The sequence below is a fragment of the Phacochoerus africanus genome, chromosome 5 (genome assembly GCF_016906955.1).
Source record: "Phacochoerus africanus isolate WHEZ1 chromosome 5, ROS_Pafr_v1, whole genome shotgun sequence".
Taxonomy (NCBI): Eukaryota; Metazoa; Chordata; class Mammalia; order Artiodactyla; family Suidae; genus Phacochoerus; species Phacochoerus africanus.
Window position 1 is genome coordinate 130,413,280 of NC_062548.1, and position 22,360 is coordinate 130,435,639.

The 22,360-nt window shown below is 45.1% G+C and overlaps 1 protein-coding gene across 1 annotated transcript in view; it reads left to right on the top strand.

Annotated features, from left to right (window-relative positions):
• Window positions 1-4,022: 4,022 nt before the first annotated feature.
• Window positions 4,023-22,360, top strand: part of NOL10 (nucleolar protein 10) — a 94,094-nt gene continuing 75,756 nt past the window's right edge. Inside the window, exons 1-7 of the mRNA XM_047782655.1 lie at window positions 4,023-4,233; window positions 9,824-9,869; window positions 11,927-12,025; window positions 14,721-14,798; window positions 16,982-17,019; window positions 19,614-19,750; window positions 20,846-20,911. Coding sequence (XP_047638611.1) covers window positions 4,168-4,233; window positions 9,824-9,869; window positions 11,927-12,025; window positions 14,721-14,798; window positions 16,982-17,019; window positions 19,614-19,750; window positions 20,846-20,911 — 530 coding nt within the window. The 5' untranslated portion in view covers window positions 4,023-4,167. The remainder of the gene's footprint in view (window positions 4,234-9,823; window positions 9,870-11,926; window positions 12,026-14,720; window positions 14,799-16,981; window positions 17,020-19,613; window positions 19,751-20,845; window positions 20,912-22,360) is intronic.

The following is a 22,360-nucleotide window of genomic DNA, read 5'->3' on the forward strand; positions in this document are numbered from 1 at the left end:
ACAAAGAGGTAAGTGTTAAAAGTAGTTGAAAGCGAAGGTGCAAAGACTCCAAGGAGGTCTGAATTTTTCAAGCTGGAAGTAATTTAGCATGGGGAGTCCAGGAAGTGAGGATAGCGGGTGAGAGAAGAGATGGGGAGGGGGCAGCCTCAAGGAGCATGGCTGGGAAAGGCAGAAGGGGCCAGCGAGGGTGTTCAGATGTGTTCTTCTAGGTTTGGGGAGAACTAAGGGTTAGAGAGATGACTTTGTCAAATCAGTTAGAGAGATGACAGATTTGAGGCAGGAAGACTGGAATAGAAGGATTGCAATGGGCCAGGTGAGAGGGGATAGGATTTGAACTCCTCTGTAGGAACCAAGAAGACTACATTTGACATCTGAAAGTTAGAAAGATTTGGAAATGGATGCAACCACTATGGAGAATAGTATGGAGCTTCCTTGAAAAACTAAAAGCAGAACTATCATATGATCCAGCAATCCCACTCCTGAGCACCTGTCTGGAGAAAACCATCATTTGAAGACACATGCACCCCCCTGTCCATCGCAGAACTACTGACAATAGCCAAGACATGGAAGCAGCCTACATGTCCATGGACAGAGGAGTGGATGAAGAAGATGTGGTGCAGAAATACAATGGAATATTACTCGGCCATAAAAAATGAATGGGGAGTTCTTGTCGTGGTGCAGTGGTAAATGAATCCGGCTAGGAACCATGAGGTTTCGGGTTCGACCCCTGCCCTTGCTCAGTGGGTTAACCATCCGGCGTTGCCGTGAGCTATGGTGTAGGTTGCAGACGCGGCTCGGATCCTGCGTTGCTGTGGCCATGGTGTAGGCTGGCAGCTACAGCTCCGATTGTAGGAATCTCCATATGCCGAGGGAGCAGCCCAAGAAATGGCAAAAAGACAAAAAAAAAAAAAAAGAATGGCCATTTTCAGAAACATGGATGGACCTAGAGATTATCAGACTGAGTGAAGTCAGTCAGAGAAAGACAAATATCGTATGATATCACTAATATGTGGAATCTAATTTAAAAGGGTACAAAAGAACTAACAAAATAGAAACAGACACAAAGATCTTGAAACCAAATTTATGGTTTTACTAAAGGGGAAAAGGGGGGTAGGGATAATTTAGGGGGGTTAGATATACACTACTATATATAAAATAGGTAGGTAACAAAGACCTAACTGTTTAGCAGAGTGTAATCTACTCAATAGCCTAAATGGGAAAAGAATGTGAGAAGGAACGATTTACTTTGCTCTGCACCTGAAACTAACACTACTTGTAAATCAACTATACTCCAATAAAATTTATTTTAAAAAATTTGGAGATGGATTGGCAATGGAGGTAAAGAATTGGGAGAGGAGGGTGTTCCCACTGTGGTTCGGTGGGTTAGTAGCTACTCAATCTCTGGCCTCGCTCCGTAGGTTAAGGATCTGGTGTTGCTCCGAGCTGTGGTGAAGGCTGCAGAGACGGCTTGGATCTGGCATTGCTTGTGGCTGTGATGGAGGCCAGCAGCTGCAGCTCCCATTCAGCGCCTAGCCTGGGAACTTCTATATGCCATGGATGTGGCCTTTCAAAAAAACTTTTTTTAAAAAATTGTATAAAATAAAATAATAATAAAAAAACTTTTAAAAAGGAGCCCATCCGGAGTTCCCGTCGTGGCTCAGTGGTTAACGAATCCAACTAAGAACCATGAGGTTGCGGGTTCGATCCCTGGCCTTGCTCAGTGGGTTAAGGATCCGCCGTTGCCGTGAGCAGTGGTGTAGGTGGCAGACTCGGCTCGGATCCCGCGTGGCTGTGGCTCTGGCATAGGCTGGCGGCTACAGCTCCGATTGGACCCCTAGCCTGGGAACCTCCACATGCCACGGAAGCGGCCCAAGAAATGGCAAAAAGACAAAAAAATAAAAATTAAAAATAAATAAATGAAATAAAATAAAATAAAAAGGAGCCCATCCCTAGTTTAACAAAAAAAGGAAGCTTTATGCTTTTTTTTTTTTTTTTTTAATTTTAGGGCCGTACTGATGGCATATGGAATTTCCCAGGCCAGGGGTTGAATCAGAAATGCAACTGCCAGCCTATACCACAGCGACAGTACCCGGTGATACTGGATCCTTAACCCGCTGAGCGAGGCCAGAGACACATCCTCATGAATACTAGTCGGGTTCATTAACCACTGAGCCACGATGGGAAATCCCTATCAAAAAAAATTCAAGTGTAGTTCATTTACAACGCTGTGTCAATTTTTTTTCTTTTCTTTTCTTAGTATGCTTTTTCCTTTATTTCCTTACTTAGTGAGATTGCCAGGAAGAAATTTTTCCTTACCCTTCTAGGTTCTTTTGACTGGCCTAAGAACTAAATTGATATCATATTGATTAATATGAGAAAATCCAACAGAAGTTTAATAGCATGTGTACATGGGAAAGCCTCAGAAAACTAAGTCCCCTGACTGTCAACCTCACCTTAAATACCATCTTTGGCTAAAGACAAAAAGAGATGTTTGGGGCTTCAAAGGCAAGGAAGGCAAATCACAGGGAGATTAAAAAGCAAATGTTTGGTAAACAAATGCTGGCCTGGCGAGGCAGAGACAATGCAACACAGAAAGAAATTTTAACAGACTTGCTAGGGTCTTCCCCTTCCACACAGGTCTTACTAGAGTTGTCTAGGTCACAGCTCCCAGGTCCTCTATTTACATTCTTTGAAGCAGTCCAGGAGAAGGTCAAAATTTCTTCCTTTCTTCATTATTTTGGGCTTTGATTGTTTTCAGCTGAAATCAGCATGCCAAAGGGACATTTTGGGGGCAAATTTTGCTCCCCTACAGGATGGATGTTAAATGAATGGAGATGAAAATAACCTTTTTTTTTTTTTCTTTTAAATGGCCAAACCCAAGGCATATGAAGTTCCTGGGCCAAGGATTGAGTCCCAGACAGCCTATGCCACAACTGCCTCAGAGCCTTTAACCCACTGTCCTAGGCTGGGGATCAAACCCAAGCCTCCATTCCCTGCCTCCACAATAACCAGAGCTGCTGCAGTCAGATTCTTAACCCACTGTGCCACAGTGGGAACTCCTGAAAATAACTATCTTTTATTTTATTTTACTTTATGTATATATATATTTTTTTGCCTTTTCTAGGGCCGCTCCCACGGCATATGGAGGTTCCCAGGCTAGGGGTCCAACTGGAGCCACGGCCACCAGCCTACACCACAGACACAGCAACACGGGGATCCAAGCCTTGTCTGTGACCCATACCACAGCTCAAGGCAATGCCGGATCCTTAACCCACTGAACAAGGCCAGGGATCAAACCCGCAACCTCATGGTTCCTAGTAGGATTCGTTAACCACTGAGCCACGATGGGAACTCCCCAACTATCTTTTAATACATCAAATCTTTTTGATTTTTAATTTTTTGTTTTTTTAAGGGTGCACCCAGGGCATATGAAAGTTCCCAGGCTAGGGGTCAAATCGGAGTGCAGCTGCCGGCCTACACCACAGCCAGACACAGCAACGTGGGACCCAAGAGGCGTCTGTGACCTACACCTGAGTTTCACAGCAACAGGGGATCCTTAACCCACTGAGCAAGGCCAGGGATGGAACCCACATCTTCATGGATACTAGTTGGATTTGTTACTGCTGAGCCAGGATGGGAACTCCAATACATCGACATTTAAAAGCATTTATTTTTAATGTAATGTTGTAGAAACACTGCTGAGAAAGGACCACTTCCATTCTGAATTTGCTCACAGGCTGCATTCTCTCCCTGGGATCCCTGACCGCCCCGCCCCTCAAGGCTTCGGTCAGCCAGGTCAGCACCGCCCTCCTTGGGACCTCGACACTTCGGCCAGAGCAGCGACCCTAAAGGCTTCCTCCCCTCCTAGCTGAGAAGAGGGAGAGCGGCTCCTGGCTCTCCCTATGTTAAGGTCGCCCAGAGACCCCCCCCCCGCCTCGCTAATTCCCCTTCTCTAACGTCACAGCTTCCCGCTTCCGGGATGAACGCGTCCACCACCCCCAGCGCCCGGAAGTGCGTCATCACTCAGCGCCCGCGCCGGCGCCCCACGCTGCGTAGGGCCTCCACGCTCCCCCGGCGCCCCAGGAGGACCTAAGGTTCTGATGCTCGTGAGCCCTGTAGGGAGCGGGTCCTGGACAAGAACTCGGGCCGCAGCTTTTCGGCGTCGCCATGCAGGTCTCCAGCCTCAACGAGGTGAAGATTTACAGCCTCAGCTGTGGCAAGTCCCTTCCCGAGGTGAGTCCCGCCGGGTCCTGCTCCTCGCCGAGCAGCCGCCCCTCTCCTTGGCCCTGTCCCTGGCCGATTCTACCTGTTTCAGCGGGGCCCGGGTCAGCCCCAGACTCAGGGAGGGCCAGTGGCGAGTGACGGTGCCCCGGGGGAGCTAGTCCGTGCTGGGGGACGAGGACTAGCTATCACCGCGCCAGAAGCTGGGCCCAGAGGAGATCAGGATCAATGAGCTTTGCCTTCACTTTTTTGGGGTAAAGTTCTCTAGAACAGAGGAAGTGTCCCTTTGGGCTTTTAAGGATGTTCACAGTGGCTGCTACACCGAGGAGGAAAACGTGGACCGGTTGATTATTTCTTCCCATATTAATGCCCGCCCAACAGCTGCTGATTGAATTCCTGTTATATGGCAAGTTCGAGAATACAGCAGTGACGAGAAAGGCAGACTTTGCATCTGCAGCATTTATGGTGCAGACGGCAGTGTTTCTGAAGCTTGTCTTGATTTCTTTGAGTCTTGGGACCTGAGAATTGGAAGGGGCTTGGAAAGTCAGTGATTCTCTTCCAGTGTCTCGTGTTTAAAATATGCAAAAGATCCAGTGAGGGGAACGGTAACTTTGTCCGAGTCACACACCTAGACTCTGAAGCTGGGATGTTATTTCTTAAAAGTCAGGGTCAAGCCACTGTCAAAGCACTTTTTGTAGAAGCTCTTTTCCGTTTTGAGACTACTTGTTGTTTTAAAACATACCACTTTCTGGGGTGCTGCTGTTGGTCTGAGTCTTGCCCTTCAGAATCAGAATAAATGTAACTTGTCCTTGTGTCTGACCCGAAAAGATTTGGAGCCAGTGATTAGGTTCTTCTCAGATGGGAGTCTCTGTTGTGGCTCAGTGGAAACGACCCTGACTAGTATCCATGATGATGCGGGTTCGATCCCTGGCCCTGCTCAGTGGGTTAAGGATCCAGCGTTGCCACAAGCTGTGGTCTAGATCGAAGACAAAGCTCGGATCCCCGAATTGCTGTGGCTGTGTGGTGTAGACCAGCAGCTGCAGCTCTGATTTGACTCCTAGCTTGGAATTTCTGTGAGCCGCAGAAGATTTTTCTCAGAATTTGGGTCAGGGGTTCCTGTCGTGGCTCGGTGGTTAACAAATCCGACTAGGAACCATGACATTGTGGGTTTGATCCCTGGCATCGCTCAGTGGGTTAAGGATCTGGTGTTGTCGTGAGCTGTGGTGTAGGTCCTAGATGTGGCTCAGATCTGGCGTGGCTTTGGCTGTGTGGTGTAGGCCGGTGGCTACAGCTCCGATTAGACTCCTAGCCTGGGAACCTCCATGTGCCGAGGGTGCGGCCCTAAAAAGAAAAAAGACAAAAAAAAAAAAGGAATCCAGGCAGGTAACTCCTTATGCTCCAGTTGTTTGTCATATAATATGATCTGTCTCATTTTGTTCTTTCATCCTGCGTATTTGCTGAGAAGTGAGTACGTGCAGGCAGCACTGTTCTGAGTGTTGGGATACGTGATGAACGTGTCAAATTCGCTTCCGGCTGGGGAGAAGGATAACAAGTAAGCAAACAGAACGGCTTCACGTCCTGAAGTGCTCTGAGTGCTGAGTGTCTAGGAGAGGGCTCTTGTGGGTGAAGTGTTCAGAGAAAGTGCTTTTTACTCAACCCTCAGGGACGGCCTCTGTGCAGGAGGTGACACTGAAGCAGAAACTTGGACAGTGGGAGCATGCTTGGCACGTTGAAGGAACAGCAGAGGCGTGGTTGTGGCTGCGGGAGGCTCAGTGAGGGGAGAGAGTTGGGCAGGTGAGGCTGCAGAGGGGGCCTTGTAGGCCAAGGTAGGAAGTTTAGGGGTTTATTCTTTGTGCTGTTGGATGCTATTTTTAAAAATTATTTATTTTTAAATTTTTAATTAATTATTTTTTTTTGCCACGCCTCTGGCATGTGGTAGTTCCCAGGCCAGGGATTGAACTTGCGCCATAGCAGCAATCTGAGTGTTGCAGTGACAAGGCCAGGTCCTTACCCTGCTGTGCCACAAGGGAACTCCTTTTGTTGGGTTTTTAACTGGCTGCTGTGTGGCAGAGTCCTGCAGCTGGGGAGGGTGTAAGTGGGGATGCGTTAGGTGGTCCACTGGAGGCTGGTGGCTTGGGCTGGGGTGGTAGCAAGAAGATGCCAGTAATGGAGCTGTCTCGGAGGTGGGCTGAGAGTGATGGGGAGACAGCAATTGAGGTGAAGGAAAGAATCAAGAGAGAGCTTGGATGGAGTTCCCATCACGGCTCATTGGTTAACAACCCCAACTAGTATCCATGAGATGCAGGTTTGATCCGTGGCTTCACTCAGTGGGTTAAGGATCTGGCGTTGCCGTGAGCTGTGGTGTAGGTCGCAGACACAGCTCGGATCTGGCATTGCTGTGGCTGTGGTGTAGGCCGGCAGCTGCAGCTCTGATTCGTTCCCTGACCTGGGAACTTTCATATGCCACAGGTGCGGCCCTAAAAAGACCCCCCCCCCAAAAAAAAAGGAGAGAGAGAGAGAGAACTTGGGAGTTGCTGGTATCTAGTGAGTTAAGGATCTGGTGTTGTCACAGCTGTGGTGGGTCACTGCTGTGGTGTGAGTTTGATCCCCAGCCTGGGAACTTCTGCATGCCATGCATGGATGCAGCCAGAAAAAGAGAGAACTCTTTAGGCTTTGAATCCAAACCACTGGGTACCTGGTGTTGCTGAGAATGAAAGTGGAGCATTGGTACTTTAGAGGCCAGGAGGAAGGTCGTGAACAAAAAGGATCAAAAGTTCCCTTTTTTTTTTTTTTTTTTTTTTGCTTTTTAGGGCCGCACCTGCGGCATGTGAAAATTCCCAGGCTAGGGGTCTAATTGGAGCTGCAGCTGCCGGCCTATACCACAGCCACAGCAACGCCAGATCTGAGCCGTGTCTGCGACCTACACCACAGTTCACAGCAATGCTGGATCCTTAACCCACTGAGCGAGCGAGGCCAGAGATCGAACCCACAACCTCATGGTTCCTAGTCAGATTTGTTTCTGCTGCACCACAATGGGAACTCCAAACGTTTTATTTTTGATACTGAAGGTTTGATGTTCTAATAAACATTAGGTAGAAATGCTGAGTAAACAGGTGTGTGTGTCCTAGTGTGAGGATCTCTCTGAATCTGCTTTTTTTTTAAAAAATTAATTTATTATTTTTGAAAATTAAAATATAGTTGATTTACAATGTTGTGCCAATTTCTGCTGTACAGCAAAGTGACCCAGTCATACATATGTGTGTGTGTGTATATATATATATATATATATGCATTTTTTTCTCATATTATCTTCCGTGATGTTCTATCCAGAGAAAGTGAATACAGCTCTCTACTGTACAGCAGGACCTCATTGCTCATCCATTCTAAATGGACTGGTTTACCTCTGCTAACCCCAAACTCCCCATCCATCCTATTCCCTCCCCGTCCCTGAATCTTCTTTTTCTTATTTTGTCTTTTGTCTTTTTAGGGCCGCACCTGTGGCATATGGAGGTTCCCAGGCTAGGGGTCGAATCGCAGCTACAGCTGCTGGCTGACACCACAGCCACAGCAATGCAGGATCTGAGCTGCATCTGTGCCCTACACCACAGCTCACGGCAACGCTGGATCCTTAACCCACACTGAGCGAAGCCAGGGATTGAACCCGCATCCTCATGGATACTAGTTGGGTTCGTTAACTCCTGAGCCACAAAGGGAACTCCCCCTGAATCTTCTTTTAAAGGAATTCTGACTAATCAACGTATTTCCACTTTGGCTTTGCCTTCTTCGAATGTAAGGTCAAGTAGGGGCTTTTTTCCTTTTTCTTTACAATGTGGGGAGGTGCCTTTCCAGTGAGAGAATGAGGTCAGCAGCATTTCCAGAGCTCTTTTTCGAGGTTTCTGGTTAAACCACTTGTCATTGTCATTGGTAAAGTGCCATTCTTTACTAGCTGTAATTTTACAGAGCCCAGAGGGGATGCCTGAAATCAGTGACAACTTTCAGTTCTTTAGTGGACGTTTAAAATGGGGACTTCCTGTTCCAGTCCCTGCCAGCTCCCTGTCTTCTGTGCTGTCCTGTTACGTGCTGTTGGTTTGTACAGAAACTGGAGTGAACTTTCTTTCCTTCCCTTCATCACTGCGGTGCGGAATTTCAGGCCCTTTAGGGGCCCAGGCTTCCATTGAAAAGGAAATTTTAGTCCCCTGCTCTTTGCCCCAAGCTCACGATGTGCGAACCCAGTTATTGAGTGAACTGCCCTCGCCATGCATAACTTTCTGAGAAGAGGAAATTGAATCCCCTGTTAAGGAGCAGCCCTGGTCAGATACCTGTGTTTTGCTTGTATCGGGTTGATGTAAAGAAAATAGACAGAGAGAGAGACAGAGCGAGAGAGCCCACGCGCGAGAGAGGGCCAGAAGTACCGTTTAACGTCACTGTTAATCGAAGCATTGTTGCCTAAGCTGAGGTCAGAGGAACAGGAACACAGACCAGCCCCGACGTGTAAATCAGCGCACTAAATACACAGGCAGGTGGAGAGCTGTGGCTCGGACCCAGGCCCATCGGAGGGGCGCAGGCTCAAAGGTAGCCCTGCCTCGGCGTCACACGAGGGCCTTCAGGAGAGAGTCGCTGTGACCAGAGAGTCCTGAGGACTGTAATGTCCCGGGTCTGACACCGGCTGTACATTGGGTTTGTGCTTTAGAAATGACATCTGCTAATTTTTCTCTTGCTGTTCTTTCATTTCTCGAGGGTAGAGTGTCTCACCCTCATCGTTATTGAGATTTGGGGCTGGACGGTGCATTGTACAGGCTGTCCTGCGCGTTGTAGGAGCCGTGGCGGCATCCCTGACCTCTGCCCAGTAGGTGTCAGGAGCTACTTCTTTAACAACTGCCAGGGGGAGTTCTCGGGCGCAGCAGGTTAAGGGTCTGGCGTGGTCACTGCTGTGGCTTGGCTCGCTGTGGTGGCACAGGTTTGATTCCTGGCCCAAGAGCTGCTGCATGCCATGGGCACAGCCAAAAATAAACAAATCAATAAATAATGGCCAGGTGCCCTTTGGGGACAAAATTGCCCCTAGGTGAGAACCCCTGCTCTAAAGGAATCATAATTGATTAGCGCTTCCACGCAGCGGACTGAGGCGGCTCGCTGAAATGGGCAAACTCTGGTAGCAGTGAATATGACTTTTAAGAGTGTTATTTTTATTATCATGTGTCATGTATTTGCTCAGTTATCTATTTTACCTTTTGTAAAAATAGATTTTAAAATCTTTAAGAAACTCTCTCCATTTAATGTTTTGCTTTTTAAAATTTCACTTAAAGTTGTTCCACATATTAGTTATAACCCATGACGCTTGAAGCTCACTGCTTTCCCGTAGGTTGATCAGGTGGATTAGTTTTCTTTTGCGTAAATCACAGTAGTGAAAATGTGTTGTCTAATTTTTAAAAATACATACCAGGAAAAAATCCTTATACTGGGATATGTTAACAGTACAATTAGGATTACAGAATATTTTCATTTTCCATGTTATATTTTTTGGTGTGAGCATGTATTATTTTTGTAAGCAGAAAAACAATTCAAGTAAATAGGTTTTAAAATAAAGTCTCTTCATTTTCTTTAGTGGCTTTCTGACAGGAAGAAGAGAGCCCTACAGAAGAAAGATGTTGGTGAGTACTATTTTTCATTTCTGATTCCTATTATAATGCTCTTGCTCACATATTATTATCATATTTAAGGGAAGGTTTACAAAAATGCAGTGGAGTTAATGCAGTGGAAAATAAACTTTTTGCTCTTTTCCTTCTTAAGATACCTTTTTTCTTTTTTTTGTCTTGGTCTTTTTAGGGCCACACCTGTGGCATATGGAGGTTCCCAGGCTAGGGGTCTAATTGGAGCTGTTGTTGCTGCCAGCCTGCACCACAGCTCGCGGCAACGCCAGATCCTTAACCCGCTGAGCAAGGCCAGGGATCGAACCTGGAACCTCATGGTTCCCGGTTGGATTCATTTCCGCTGCACCACAATGGGAGCTCCATCCTTCTGAAGACATCTTTTGTTGTGGTTGATAGAGTCTATGGGTACGGGGCTGGACTTACCTGCTTACACACTAGGAAGTTAACCTCTAACAGTTTCCTGGGAGGACATGAAGCCTGTAGCAGTTTCATGGATGACAGCAGAAGACTAGGACTCCCGGATCAGAGACAGGGACTCTGTTACTCACGTGACACAGCAGGTAGTGTGTATGGGCCCTTGCGTTCTTCTGTCAGCCCCCTGGCCTGAAGTTCCCCAGGGACATTCAGTGTGGCCCACGTGGGTGGCTCTGCACGGAGTGGGTCTGTGTTGCAGCTGAGGAACACTGAACTTGGGCAGGCCGCTGCTTTTATGGCCGGCAGTAAGCAAGAATGTTGTCTAGTGGCGACTCACCTGTCGAGGTTCCCAGCCGCATGCATAAAGCCGAGAAATGGCTCAGGTAGGGGAGGGGCCAGGGCCTTGCAGTCACGTGCAGGGGTGCAGGAGGTCCTGACTCGCTCTCTGCACGGTTCCCTAATTGCTTTGTTTTCCAGTGTATCAAAAACTTTTCCACTCCGTAAATCCACTTGTTAGTTTTTGAGATAGACAATGAATTTTCTTTCTGAATGAAGTAATTTTACATAGAAGACATGTAAACATGAACAATGAAAGATCATTGTAGGAGGTTTTGGTTTTTTAGGTTATGGCAGTGGGGAAGATAGGCTTGTAAGATCAGTTGTTTTTTGGTGGTTTTTTTTTGTCTTTTTTAGGGCCACACCCACGGCATATGGAAATTCCCAGGCTAGGAGTCAAATCGGAGCTGTAGCCACTGGCCTATACCACAGCCACAGCAATGCCAGATCCCAGCCACGTCTACGACCTACACCGCAGCTCCTGGCAATGCCAGATCCTTAACCCACTGAGCGAGGCCAGGGATCAAACCCAAGTCCTCATGGATACTAATCGGGTTTGTGCCCACTGAGCCTTGACGGGGCCGAGGCAGGGAGCCAGTTTGGGTATGAGCGCATTTCAGCGTCCTGACCTGGAGAGGTTGCACTCGGTCCCACTCCAGCCTGGATCCTATTGGCTGCAGAGCAGCACTGCCAGAAAGAGGCCAAAGTCATCTTGGTAGCAGTTTCTTACATAAACTTAAGATTTTAAAGATTTAAACTTGTTACTCTTGAGGAGAAGATGGTAAGATTTTTGTATTCGCCATGGTTAAATAACAATAGTGATTAAATGTCTCTTCTTTTTATTTTGGCTGTGCCTGTGGCATTCGGAAGTTCCGGGGCCCAGGGATCGAACCTGCACCACAGCTGTAACCAGAGCCACAGCAGTGATAATGCCAGATCCTTAACCCGCTGAGCCAGGAGGGAACTCCCTTTTAATGTTTCTTATGTTCCCCTGCTATCCAGGGCTTAAAGTTGGAGGTTTGATGCATCTTGTGGACATGAAAAAAAAAAAAACAATTTAATGATGGTACTTTTTCCTCTTTGAAAAGTAAAATAAAATACTTCGTTTAGCAAAATAAGGTATGAGCTAAGAGGAAACGTTGCAGTGTCATGGGTGGTGCTGTGTCGTGTGCCTTCCCACGGCTGGGAAGCAGGGCGCCGTTGTCCGCTGGTCTGCGGGGACTGCTCTCAGTTCTTGGTCTTCCTCTGACACAGGATGAGCACAGGGTCGTTAAACCAGTTCCCCGTTTTTTTCTCTCTCTCTCTAGATGTCCGTAGGAGGATCGAACTCATTCAAGATTTTGAAATGCCTACTGTTTGTACCACTATTAAGGTGTCAAAAGACGGACAGTATATTTTAGCAACTGGTAAGCGCCTTTTCAGTTACGATTTACAGAGATTTCACAGCAAGAAATGCTATGGTGGGAAAGGTCACTTTCAAGAAATTACCCTAACATTTTATTATTAAACTTAATAGAAATGTGAAGAAGTTGGACCTACCATTTAGATTCTTCTGTAGCTTGCTCAGTTTGCTTTATCACGTATCTATCTGTCCTTCTGCCGTCCATCAACCTATCCTGTTTTTGATGCATTTTCAGAGTACGTTGGAGATATTAGTATACGTCACTCTTAAATACTTGAGCACGTACGTTGGTGCTAGAAGTCAGTGTTTGCTTATGGCTTTTTTTTTTTTTTTTTAAGATAAATTTATATACAGTGGAATACACTGATTTTAAGTCTGGTAAGTTGGGGCAAATGCATACACCTGTTCAGCCCAGAAGATTCCTTTCGCCCAGGAACTAACTTCATGGCCCTCGCCGGCGGTCCTGCCTGCCATCCGTGCATAGCCAGCCACCACTGCGATTGATATTTTCGCCACGGACACGTATAACCTGTTTCAGAACTTTATGCAAGTGCAGTCGCACACCATGTATTCTTTTTGTGTAGCCTTTATCTCACTTAGGACTTCGTAGTTGAGATCGTTCACGTCATCATGTGCGTCAGTAGATTGCTCCTTTTTCATTAGCAAGTGGAATTATTCCTTGCAGGAATACGCCCCTCTTTATTCTCATCTGCTGGACGCCTGGGCTGTGTTCATTCTTTGGCTGTTATTGATAAAACATGCATGAACTTGTGCGAGTCTGTTTTGAGGACATTTTTGGGGTCACAGGATAGGTGATGATTTAGTTTGATAAGAAACTGCCAGATGTTTTTCCAGAGTGGTCAGATCATTTTCTACGCCACCAGCAATGAATGGGAGTTCCGGGAAAGGTCCCTCTTGTCATAATGACTTTCTCTATCATGTACTAGGAATTTTTTCTGTCACTAAGATTTTACGTTGACAGTGCTCATCGGTATCAAAAAGCCGGGGGAGAGAGGGAACTTTCAATGTATTATAATTTCGAAGAGCCTTGCGTACCCTTTTTTGGTGGTGATCTTGGTGCGTGAATCTGTGTATTGTCCACCTACTGTTTTTGCTGGCTTAACATCGTCCATCTGTATCACTTGCACAACCGCTTTCTTTGGCAGAACTTTCTACACCGTGTCCCAGTCTCTCTTGTCTTGTGTCAGTGGTTATTCAGCACTGACCTTAGCCATATCTCTCAGCCTTCAGTTTTATGTTTAGAATATAGACCATAGGTTATATATATATATATATATTATAGAGAGAGTATGTGTGTGTGTATATATATATACTCTATGCCATTTTTGTGGGTATTTTTGTTCTTTTTAGGGCCGCACCAACAGCATATGGAAGTTCCCAAGCTAGGGGTCAAATGGGAGCTGTAGCTGCCAGTCTACACAGGATCTGAGCCGAGTCTGCGACCTACACCACAGCTCACGGCAACATGGGTCCTTAAACCCACTGATCGAGGCCAGGGATCGAACCCGCATCCTCATGGATACTAGTTGGGTTCATTACCACTGAGCCACGACAGGAACTCCCTATACTGTTTTTAAATGAGCTCTTGGGCTTTGATCTATGCCAGCAAACATGGGACTACTTCATTCCTTTCTTCTTAAAGTACCCTTGTTGGTTTTAAAAAGCAGCCTTTTTCTTTTCCTGATGGCAAACATGATACACTTATAAAAAAATGTGAACATTATAAGATTACCTAAGATGTGAAAGCCCCTGAGATTGTACTTCACTGAGATTAAAAAAAAAATCGCAGCGGTTATTCCTCCCTCCCTTTCCTGCATGGAGCGCTGGCATTGCCAGCACTGAGTGTTAGAGACGCTGGATCGTATCATAGGCGGCACTCCGCAGCGCTCACTCTGCTGCCGCCCTCACCCCCTTTCCCTTTGTACTGTGTCCGGAAGCTTCCCGTGTCCGTGGTTTCAGGTCTGCGTCGTCCTCTGCATGAGCTGTGCAGTGATTTACCGTCATCTGTTGACCTGCGTCCCTTTCAGTGGGCATCCCGTCTGCTTTCAGTCTTTGGTCATTTATAAAAAATGCCGCAGTGGACATTCTTTTTGGCTTTGGTACCCTTGTGGATGTGTTTCTGTAGAATAAATTTATGTTAAGTTGAAACACAGACTTAAGGTGTATGAACATCACATATTTTGCAGGTATTCTCAGACCTCCAATGAATTTTTAACAATTTATACTAATCATCAAAGTATGAGAGTAGAATTTTGGGGGGGGGGGCACCCATGGCATGCAGAAGTTCCCAGGCCAGGGCTTGACCCCACGCCACAGCAGTGACAATGCCAGGTCTTTAGCCTCCTGAACCACCAGGGAGCTCCTAAAAGCAGAACTTTTTTGAACGTCCTAATGCAGATATTGACCATCTTTCATTTTGCCATTGAGTGTTTTAGTCTACCTTGTTAGAGTATTTGTGACGTATATTAGTTACTTGTGTTTTGTTTTCTCTGTCTCATTTGCGTCTCTCCTTTATTTCTTTTCTCTTTGGCCTGTGGGGAAGGCTGCTTTTGAAACCATTTTGTTTGATAGGCTTATAAGGAATCAAAACAGAAAGTGTGTTCAGCACGTCTGCAGGATATTGATAATTAAAAAGTATGTCCTTTAGGTTTTACCGTCACGTTCCTTTTTTTTTACAGGAACATATAAACCTCGAGTTCGATGTTATGACACCTATCAGTTATCCTTGAAGTTCGAAAGATGTTTAGATTCAGAGGGTAAGTAAGAGGTTAAATTTGAATTCATAAAAGTAGCTTTTATATTTGGCTGCTTTTTTGCCTTTCAAAATGCACATGGGGAAAAGAAAAAAAAAAAAAGAGAAAAAACCAAAAACTAAAAACCAAACGTTCATGAGTTTTGCGTTAGTTTTCTTTGCTGTGTAACAAATTACTGTAAATGTAGCAAATTAAAAAATCTGTGGGTGAAGTCTGTCCAGGCTTTGCTGAAGTCTTTGTTCAGCACTGAACTCGGGGTGTCAGCCAGGCGGGACCCTGCCCGAGGCCCCGGGCAAAATCCTTTTTCACTCTGCGTTGGCAGAGTGCGCTTCGTTGCGGTCGTAGCCGAGGGTCCTGTGTGCTGTTGGCCGCTCTCGGCGTCGGAGGCTGCCTGCGTTCCTCCTCCCCGGCCCCCTCCTTCCTCAGGCCAGCAACCGCCCACTGGAGCCTTGTGCTCCGAGGCTCTCTGACTTTCCCTTCAGCCGTCAGCTGGAGAAAACTGCCTTTTTTTTTTTTTTTTTTTTTGGCTGCACTGACGGCATGCAGAAGTTCCCGGGCCAGGAACTGAACCTGCACCAAAGCTGTGACCCAAGCCACTGCAGTGACAGCGCCAGATACTTAACCCACTGCCCCACAAGGGAACTGAAGAAAACTCTACATTTATTTATTTATTTTTATCTTTTTAGGGCCAGACCCGAGGCACATGGAGGTTTCCAGGCTAGGGATCTAATTGGAGCTGCAGCTGCCGGCCTACACCACAGCCACAGCACTGCAGGATCCCAGCCGCGTCTGCGACCTACAGCACAGCTCACGGCAACGCCAGATCCTTAACCCACTGAGCAAGGCCAGGGATCGATCCTGTCTCCTCATGGACACTGGTCAGATTTGTTTTCCCTGAGCCACGACGGGAACTGCAGAAAACTCTACTTTTAAAGGGCTCATGTGATTATAAATCTCTCCTTTGCTGTTTAATGTGACATAATCTCAAGGGTAGTGTCTCATCACTTCCCCAGGGCCGCCTGCACTCTCCAGAGGAGGGGCCTGTACGAGGCAGAAGGACGGGGATGTGTCTTAGCATTCTCCCTGCACAGAGGGCGGTTTGAGGGAAAGCTCAGAGTGTTTTTTTTTTCTTCTTCTTTTTAGGGCCGCACTCTCGGTACATGGAAGTACCCAGGCTCAGGGCTGCATTGCAGCTGCAGATACCTGCCTACACCACAGCCACAGCAGCGTGAGATCCGAGCCACATCTTTGACCTATGCCACAGCTCATTTTCAACCTACCCACTAGCAAGGCCAAGGATCGAACCTGCATCCTCATGGATACTGGTCGGATTCTTAACCTGCTGAACTGCATCGGGAGCTCCAAGCTCAGGTATTTTTTTATCAGGTGGCCTCATACTTGAGAATGAGGGAAAAGAAGTTAATGAGATGGGTATTCTCCTAACTTATTTCACTCTTCTTAAAAAACAAACAGACAAAAAACCCAAAACAAACCAGGAGTCCCTGTTGTGGCTCAGTGGTAACAAGCTCTACTAGTATCCATGAGGATATGGGTTCGATCCCTGGCCTCGCTCAGTGGGTTAAGGATCCGGCATTGCCATGAGCTGTGGCGTAGGTTGCAGATGTGGCTTGGATCTCGCATTGCTGTGGCTATGACACAGGCCAGCAGCTACAGCTCCAGTTCGACCTGTAGCCTGGGAACTCCCATTAGCTGAGGTTGCGGCCCTAAAAAAGGCAAAAAAAACACAAAAACCAAAAAAGCCAAACTCCATGTCCCGCTAATAACTTTTCAATCTTTATTTTTGTTTAGCAGGTATATTATGAATGAGTAGAAAGTTACTGTTACCTTTTTAAGCGAATGTGTTTGTGTTTTTAATGTTATTTTACTTTGACCATCTCAGAAGAACTGGCGAGTTTGTGTTTTGTGAATTTATTATTTAATTTGCTTCAGTTCTCTAGAAAAATCTAGTTGATCTTTATTAAGAAACTAAAGCTTTATTTTGCATGTGGTGTTTTGGCGGCAGTATAGCATGACAACTCAGTTCTTGTTTTATGTGGGGCAAACAAGAAAGAAGAACTCTGCATTTGTATATAATGTTTGTGTAGAATTAGAATCTTTGCATCAAGATTTTATTTTTATTAAAAACATCAATTGGTAATTTTTCCCTACTATTTCTTATTTTTCAGTTGTCACCTTTGAAACTTTGTCTGATGACTATTCAAAGGTATGCTTTATAGCAATGGTTTGTACTGCCTTTGCTCAAGAAATGAATGAGTGGCATTTAGTTTTATAAGTATTTTTATGATCCCATTGTTAAATTAAAAATGGCTGTGTGGGCTAGAGTTCCCGTTGTGGCTCAGTGGTTAACGAATCCATCCAAGAACCATGAGGTTGCAGGTTCGATCCCTGGCCTCGCCCAGTGGGTTGAGGATCTGGCTTTGCCGTGAGCGGTGGTGTAGGTCGCAGATGCGGCTGGGATCCTGTGTTGCTGTGGCTGTGGTGCAGGCTGGCAGCTTCAGCTCCGGTTAGACCCCTAGCCTGGGGACCTCCATATGCCGTGGGTGTGGCCCTAAAAAGACAAAAAGGTAAAAAAAAAAAAAAAGGCTGAGTGGGAGTTCCCATTGGGGCGCAGCAGAAACAAATCCGTGGCTGTAGCGTAGGCTGGCAGCTGTAGCTCCAGTTTGACCAGTAGCCTGGGAACTCCCAAATGCCATGGGTGCGACCTTTAAAAAAACGACCGTGTAGTAAAATAAAGCCTATTGTTTTCTGTTAGTATAGTTCAGTTTGTCCCATTACGTAAGAGTGGTGATAGAGACAGCCTTTGGCCAGTCTAATTACGAAACAGGTTTTCCGTATCACACATGAATTAAACCTTATCTATATTTTTAAGAATTGGTAGCTATTCACTCATAGAAAAGAATAAAATTTTGCCATTTGCAGCAGCATTGATGGACTTGGAGGGGCATTATATTAAGTGAAATAAGTCAGACAAAGGAAGACAAATACAAAAGAAAATACAAAAAGAAAGACAAGTCAGACAGAAAGACAAATATTACTTATATTTGGATCTTAAAACTACGACACATTAGTGAATATAGCAAAAAAAAGGCAGACACAAATACGGAGACCGGACTCGTGGGATCGGGGTGGGGAACGGGCCGTGGGGAGGCAGGGGATTAAGAGGGACAAGCCCTTAGGTGTAAAGCGAGCTGCAAGGGTATAGTGGACAATGCGGGGGCTACAGCCAGTGTTGTATAGTAACTGTAGACGGAGTGTCACCTTTAGCAGTGGGGAGTGCAGCATAGTCACACGTACACCTTATGCGATAGTGTAGAGCCCCGATACTTCAATCAAGGAAAGAGAGTTGGTAGGAGTCATCTTTTTAGACTGTCTTATATTCTGGATGTGTGCTTTTCATTGTTGCATTTAAACTGGTTTTATTTGCCAGGTTGCTTTCATTTTGTTATTCATATAAAAAGTAAAATAGCAGTGTTGTATGTTTAATTTTCTTAATCCTGCAAGTGGTTGTAGTATATAGTGAAACAGTTTAAGACACAGCTAATATACACACACACATGCATATATAAACGTGTGTGTGTATATATATATGTTTTCTTTTTTTCCTCTTCGGTACCATTAGTGCATCGTTCAACCTTGTGGTAATTTTTAACAGTTATAAGATTGCCAGTAAAGTGCCTTATTCAGTTTATTTTTTTGACAATTCAAACCTCAGATTTATTTTTTTGAGCATTTACAAACATCATTTTTATTTTTAAAAAATTTTTTATAGTTTACCATGATTTTATTTTATTTTTGTTTTTTAGGGCCACACCCACAGCATATGGAGGTTCCCAGGCTAGGGGTCGAATTGGAGCTGTAGCTGCCAGCCTACACCACAGTTGCAGCAACGCAGGATCAGAGCCGCGTCTACGACCTACACCACAGCTCACGGCAACGCCGGATCCTTAACCCACTGAGTGAGGCCAGGGATCGAACCCGCCACCTCCTCGTTCCTAATTGGAGTCGTTTCTGCTGTTGGGAACTCCTAATTTTATTTTTTTTTCCAATTTTAAGTTTTATTGAAGTATAGTTAATCTACAAGGTTGTGGTCATTTGTGCTGAACAACCAAGTGACCCAGTCCTACTGAAATGAAAAGTTCCAAGGGATGTCAGATGCCGTCTTGAAGGAAAGTAGAATGGCCAGAGCTGACGGGGCTCCTGCGTCCTGCAGGCCGTGACGCATCCTTTTGCCCATGGTGGCCATGTAGCGTATGTTTTGGAACATGTGATTTTTTAAGGTATTTTCTCTAGAAATTGATAAATTTGCTTTCGAATACCATTTAAAATCAGATTTTTAAGATGCCTTTTTTAGTACATTAAAGTTAAGTTTATGTGAGGAGTATATCAAACCCCGTGTGAGAATCGTGAGATGATTACAGTGTGTTCTTAGGGAAACTAGGAAATCACCTGTCGAGGTCACTGAGCAGTGTTCAGCATTAGGAAGTGCGTGCTGGTGCCAGGTCCGAGAAGGAGAGCTGCGGGGCGCCTTTGCGTTAGAAGGTGAGGTTTGCGAAAATCAAAAAACCACACACAGCTAGCTAGGATGCAGGAAGGCCTTCAGTACCTAATGGAGAGGTTTGAGTCTTAAACACAGGTCTTAACCGTGGTGACAGGTTGTGTGTACACATGAGTTTACAGAGAGGCAGAAGGAGGGTGAGAGAAATCAGTGTTCTTGCTTTGCCAGTTTCGGTGATGATGCTGAAATAAAACACTTCACCTGGAAACCTCAGCAAACTCATTTTCCTGTTTTGTTTTCAGATTGTCTTCCTACATAACGATAGATACATTGAATTTCATTCCCAATCAGGTTTCTACTACAAAACCAGAATACCAAAGTTTGGGCGCGATTTCTCGTACCATTATCCATCCTGCGACCTGTACTTTGTCGGTGCAAGGTATTTATTGCGTCTGATCCTCCTTTGTTTTCTTCCCACCTCCCTAAGCCACCTGTGGTCTTAACGCGGAGGAGAGGGATTAGGAGAAGAAGATGTCATCCCTGCCTCGCATTTGCTCGGAGGGCGGAGTTCCCGAGGGACTGGCCCACTGAGGAGTTGCGCCCCTGGCTTTTATAAGCATGGTGCTCTAAAGCCGGAGACATGCGGGTAACCCAGCAGGCGTGAAGTCAGTATCCTAGCCCCGTTGCATGCATCTTAAAACTTTTTATTCCTAAATGCTGCCTTCTTTATGATTACAAAAATAATATGTACACATTTTAGAAAATTGGGAAAATGTAAAAAAGTATAAAGAAAAAAATCCCATAATTATGCTATCCAGAGGAAACCTTTATTAATAGTATTGATTCCTTATTCCCCTGTAGTCTTTTTTCCTGTTTTTGGCTGCGCCTGCAGCATATAGAAATTCTAGGGCCAGGGATCAAACCTGAGATGCAGCACCAACTCTAACCACAGCAGTGACAACACCGGATTCTTAGCCCACTGAGCCACCAGGGAACTCCCTTTGTAGTCTTGTGTGTGTGTGTGTGTGTGTCTGTGTGTATTTTTAGGGCCACACCCATGGCATTTGGAGGTTCCCAGGATAGGGATTGAATCGCAGCTACAGCCTCCAGCCTACACCACAGCCACAGCAATGCCGGATCCTTAACTCACGGAGTGAGGCCAGGGATTGAACCTGCATCCTCATGGATGCTAGTCAGATTTGTTTACACTGAGCCAGGGCAGGAATTCCCTGTAGCCTTTTTGTATATACACTTACAGATACATTTTGTATCTTGTATTCCCCTGTTATTTGTAAATAATATTCTACTTGATGACTTCATAATGTTTCCTTGGCACCTGGGTGGTTTACGTCAGTTTTATGTGGAAACAAACTCACAAATAAGATAATCATTTTTTAGGTTTTGAATACATTTTTGTATCAGTTTTGCAGACGGAAATGATGCTTTATGATAGGTACATATTTCTAAAAATTTTACTGACTTGAGAAGTTCATTATAGTTTATTGGATTTATAACTTTATTCCTTGTTTTGCAGCTCTGAAGTTTATAGATTAAACTTGGAGCAGGGACGGTACCTGAATCCTCTGCAGACTGATGCTGCGTGAGTATTTTAAGATTGGTGCTGTAATTCTTTTGGCCAGCAGGTGGAGCTGGATGCCCAGGCTATTGTCAGATAACATGTTGCGTTTAGTTGCAGAGCTCAGGGCAACTTAGGTAAGATTAACGTGAAATTTTTTCTTATACAAAAAATGTACTACGAGACCTGGTGATATCTTAAAATTAGGGAAAAAAAGGTTTTTTAAATGTACGTAAAAAATTTCATACGCATCCCAAAAATTCAGTGTGTTATTTTTTTGCAGTACTCTTTACATTTTTATTCACGGTTTAGTTTTGTGCTGTTTTTTCTTGCGGAGAAATTTTGATTTAACTTGTTTGGAGTGCCGTTTTTTAGTTTTTATTTTTAATGTCTTCGTTAGCAGGTACTTAAGGTTTTTTCAGGTTTTCTTTTTCTATATTACGGTTTATGCTTTTGTTCAAAGAGAAATACTTCAGGAATGAGTCTGTCATAGTATTAGTAATACTGAGTAATAGCAATAACAATAGCGAAAGCACCTACTGTGTGCCAGGCATTCAGCATTTTTTATATATATATTCACTCATTTTAAACTTAAACTTTTGCAGTAGGTACTATTATTATCTCCATTTAGCAGATAGGGCAGCTGAGACTCAGAGGGTAAGAAGCTTGTTCACGGTCACACAGCTAGCAGAGTGGGAGTTGGATTCCTTCTCATCTGTAGATAAAGGACTTGGGTTTTCCTTATTGCTTTGAAAGGGATTTTTATTTTTATTTTTTATTTAAAAATTTTTTATTATTATTTTTTTCCGTGCCCATGGCTTACAGAAATTCCTGGGCCAGGGATTGAACCTGAGCCAACAGTGACGGCAACAACACTGAATCCTTAACAACTTGGTCACCAGGGAACTCCGGGAAGGGATTTTTAAGTGTTGAAAGAACATATAGTGATAGAAACCAGGCAAACTCCTGGTATTTTTTTCACATTGGCTTAGAATACGCTTGTTTTCTTTCAAAAAAAAGAAAGAAAGGAGGTTCCACTGTGGCTCAGTGGTAATGAACCTGACTAGTGTCCATGAGGATGGGGGTTCGATCCCTGGCCTCGCTCAGGAGGTCAAGGATCCCGTATTGCCATGAGCTGTGGTGTAGGTTGCAGATGTGGCTTGGATCCTGCGTTGTTGTGGCTGTGGTGTAGGCCGACGGCTGCAGCTCCGATTCGAGCCAAGTCTGGGAACTTCCATATGCCGTGGGTGCGGCCCTAAAAAGCGGAAAAAAAAAATCCCCAAAAAACTATGGTAACTTCATGGTGCATCATAGAATAGTACAAAGTTATTTGCTCTTTAGCTGCAGAATCTTCTGTTTGTAATGACAGCTTTTATTTATTGAGTGTCTTGTAAATTCCAGGCACTGTGCTAATAATCATTTTGTAGATTTTTTTATTTAATCCTCACAGTAGTCACATGCCGTTGGTGAAAT